The sequence below is a fragment of the Mastomys coucha genome, unplaced genomic scaffold, assembly GCF_008632895.1.
Source record: "Mastomys coucha isolate ucsf_1 unplaced genomic scaffold, UCSF_Mcou_1 pScaffold5, whole genome shotgun sequence".
Lineage (NCBI taxonomy): Eukaryota > Metazoa > Chordata > Mammalia > Rodentia > Muridae > Mastomys > Mastomys coucha.
In genome coordinates, this window is record NW_022196911.1 from 112,186,703 (window position 1) to 112,190,257 (window position 3,555).

At 53.2% G+C, this 3,555-nt stretch overlaps 1 protein-coding gene across 7 annotated transcripts in view; it reads left to right on the forward strand.

Annotated features, from left to right (window-relative positions):
- Tmem94 (transmembrane protein 94) overlaps positions 1-3,555 on the forward strand; it is a 38,687-nt gene that overhangs the window by 21,985 nt on the left and 13,147 nt on the right. For all 7 annotated transcript variants that reach the window (XM_031355150.1, XM_031355146.1, XM_031355149.1 and 4 more), the window contains exons 3-5: positions 1,735-1,854; positions 2,111-2,238; positions 2,453-2,589. In XM_031355150.1, coding sequence (XP_031211010.1) covers positions 1,735-1,854; positions 2,111-2,238; positions 2,453-2,589 — 385 coding nt within the window. The remainder of the gene's footprint in view (positions 1-1,734; positions 1,855-2,110; positions 2,239-2,452; positions 2,590-3,555) is intronic.

A 3,555-nucleotide genomic window follows, 5' to 3' on the forward strand; every position in this document is an offset into this window, starting at 1 on the left:
GAGGAGAAGGAGGCTGGGGAGGAGGAGGAGGCTGTAGAGGAGGAGGAGGCTGTGGGAGGAGAAGGAGGCTGGGGAGGAGGAGAAGGAGGCTGGGGAGGAGGAGGAGGCTGTGGGAGGAGAGCTGACTCTGGCAGGGGGTTGGGATGAGTTTGGAGTTTTGGATAGTTTCTGTTTGTTGTGAATCAGGTCAGTAGGCTGGCTTGTACCCAGAGCAGGGACTAGCTGGGAGGGAAATGTAGACCTTGAAAGCAGGGAGGGGGTCGGTGAATCCACAACTGACAGGGACCTCCCTGGAGACTTCCAGCAGTTGGTGGGATGGGTTGTGGGGCAAAAGGAGGAGGAACAGTTGGAGTCAAAGAAGGAGTAGAGCCGCTCGGCACACACCTTTAATCCAAGCACTGGGGTTGGAGTGGGATGGAGTGGGGTGGGGTAGGGGGCAGAAGCAGGCAGATCTATGCGTTTGATGTTAGCTTGGTCTACATGGAGAGTTCTGTGACTGCACAGGGCAACACAGTTGAAACTCTGTCTCAAAAAACAAAACAAAACACAAGAGGAGACAGGAGTGGGTGGTTCTTAACAAACCATGGGCTGACTGTGAGGTCCCTCAGCCTACCGTGACCAGTCTATGCTCAGGGTGGCTGTGGGGACAGGACAGTGTGCTGGAGTGTCGCCTTTCCCCTGAGGTTATGGCCTGCCTAGTCTTTTAGTGTTACAAAATTCTGTTTTGCAAAATAGTGGTGTTAGAAGGTAAAGGTGGTAGGGTTTTCTATTTTTTCCTTAATTTTGTGTGTGTGTGTAGATCTTGGACACCTTGCTGGTCTCCTTGTACCATGTACCTTTGGACTTAGGTCATCATGTTTAGCAGCCCTGGCCTTTATTGGCAGAGCCATTTCACCAGCTCTAAGTTCTTCTTAAATGCCTTTCCCAGAAACAGTTAACTAACATCTCAGAGAAGTAGACATCACAGGGGATGTCATTCGCACCTGTAATCCTAGCACTGAGGAGGCTCTGTGAGTTCAAGGCCAGCCAGGAATATGTGGACCTGCCTCAGACAAAACAAGTAAACACCACCACCAACAACAAAAAAGAAACATATCTTTTGGTCTTTGAAACCTGAAAGACCCATGAAGTAAAATGGGGTGTGGGAGTGGGAGCAAGAAGAGTCTGATGGGGCAGAAGACTGTGCAGCTCAGTGGGTGGAGAACTGAATGAGCGACTGAGTTGACAGTGAATGAAAAAAAAGAGAGATAAAAGGAAGGAAGTGGCTGTTCCTAGGTGTGGTGGAGGAGAAAATTTATTGTAGATAAAAGGGAGAGCATGGCCAGAGGGAGGGATGTGTAGTAGAGTCCAGAGTGGACATTACTGGGAGCTGTGTGAGGAGAGGGAGAGGGAAGGAGAGAGAACCAGGCGCGACAGCCAGGAAGGCAAAGGTATGAAAGGGGTGGGCATCCAAAATGGAGAGCTCAGGGTGTACAAGCCTGTGACCCTGTGGAGGGTCCTGTGATGGGTATGGGAGAATCTGGTGCTGGTCTGCTTTGACATGTTAAATAGGCTCCTCAGCCATTTGTCCTGGGGTTGAAACTCAACTTGAAAAGTACTTTTTTTCTTTTATTCTTAATTTAGTTCAAGTAGTATAGGGGTCTGGAGAGGGAGGAAGAGCCTGAGGTCAGTGAGTAGGTCTGGAGGTCTGGACAGGGCCCTAGGGGGATGCTGACTCTTTCTGATTCCCTGCAGGGAGAGCCCCCCTTGGCCCTGGGCCTGTCTACCCGGAAGGCCCTCAGTGTCCTAAAGGAGCAACTGGAGGCTGTATTGGAGAAACACCTCAAAGAACGGAAGAAAAGTCTTACGTGGAAGGTGAAGCTTCCTTCGGGGTGGCCAGAGCTTTTCTGGGTAGGCAGAGAAGCTGGGAGCCCTGTCTCAGGACCCTGCGCTTGTCCCCTGAAAAGGGAAGACTCAACTGATACTTCACGCAATCAGAAGTTCCAGTTTGCTGGGTGTGATGCTCCACTCCGCTTGCTGGAGGTGGCCATAAGAAATGGGTAGGCCCGAGGCATAAGAGGTAGATCGGAGCTGGCTGGGATGCTCACGGCCTGCCTGTCCTTTCCCCTAGGAGGCATGGAGGAGCAGCTTCCTGCACCTTAGTAACCGCTGCTCCTGTTTCCACTGGCCGGGGGCTTCCCTCATGCTGCTGGCTGTGCTGCTGCTGTTGTGTTGCTGTGGGGGCCAGCCAGCTGGGAGGTGAGCTCTGGTCCAACCCTTAGGATATCCCAGGGCTCTGAGGGGCTGTGACCTGAGGATAGCATACCCTCTCCCCTGACTGAGGTCAGAGACCTGCCTAGAGGCAGGAGACAAGTGAGACTGGCCTGAGGAATGGGGCATCTTGGGCTGTGGGGCTGGCTGGGAGGCCTTCTAACCGAAAACCCACAGTGTTGTCTGTGTCCCTGGACGCCAGCCGTGGAGTGGAGCTGGTAAATGCCTCTGCTCTGTTCCTGTTGCTGCTTCTCAACCTCACCCTCATTGGGCGGCAAGATCGGCTGAAGCGCCAGGAGGTGGAACGCAGGCTCCGCGGGATCATTGACCAAATCCAAGGTGAGGCTGAGGGTCAGATCAGTCTGGAGGGAAGCCTCCTATGATATGTCAGAACACCTTCAGGAGTTAGAGGACGGTCCCACCCTCATGAGCAGAATGCGGAGGTCTGTGGGACAGCCATGGTCACCAGGCAGTGGTTGGTGAGAGGGAAGTTGAGGATTTCCCCCCCACCCCCCCACATCTGTCTTGTCCACTGGTATTGGCCCAGAGGAGTGAAAAGCTAAGATGCTGCTCACTGGGAACAGGGCTGAGCAGAGAGTTGGGGCCCCAGATGAGCAGTCAAAACTCAAGGAAAGGAGTGTTCCTGAAGGAGAGGGGTACTGACCACGCTCAGCCCAGCCGTCATGTACTGAATCTGGCTGTAGCTCCAGGCTTCTACTCCCCAGGGGACGTGTGATAGTGTCAGAGAAGCTGCGGCCCTTGCTTGCTGACTGTGGGTTGTCCTCTGAAATGCATGGACAGTACATAAGTGTTCAGGAAGAATTTATTTGTTTTCTTAGTGTTCTGAAATGGTGAATTAGTCGTATGTAACCACATTGCTGGCACTGGAAGTAGGAGGTATCTAAGAAAGATGGCCCTGTTCCCTGTGAACTCTGTCTCTTGCTTAGGAGCCCAGTCCCCAGGCTAGTTTTTTGACTATGATAGGATCCCCTGCTTGTCTATACAGCAGAGCACCAGTAGGGAGAGGCAGGATAAGAAAAAGGCTCTCCATTGGCCTGAACCTGCAGTGGCTATACAGCTGACAAGTGAACATTCTAGAACCAGTCAGACGTAGGGTGACAGGAGCCTCCTGTGGCTCCCTCCTGCTTCTCCAGAACATTCTAGATGGACATTCAGCTCCATGCTGTCCCTCCGTGCCTGTCCCCACGCTGTCCCTCCATGCCTGTCCCCACGCTGCCCCTCCATGCCTGTCCCCACACTGTCCCTCTGTGCCTGTCCCCACGCTGTCCCTCCATGCCTGTCCCC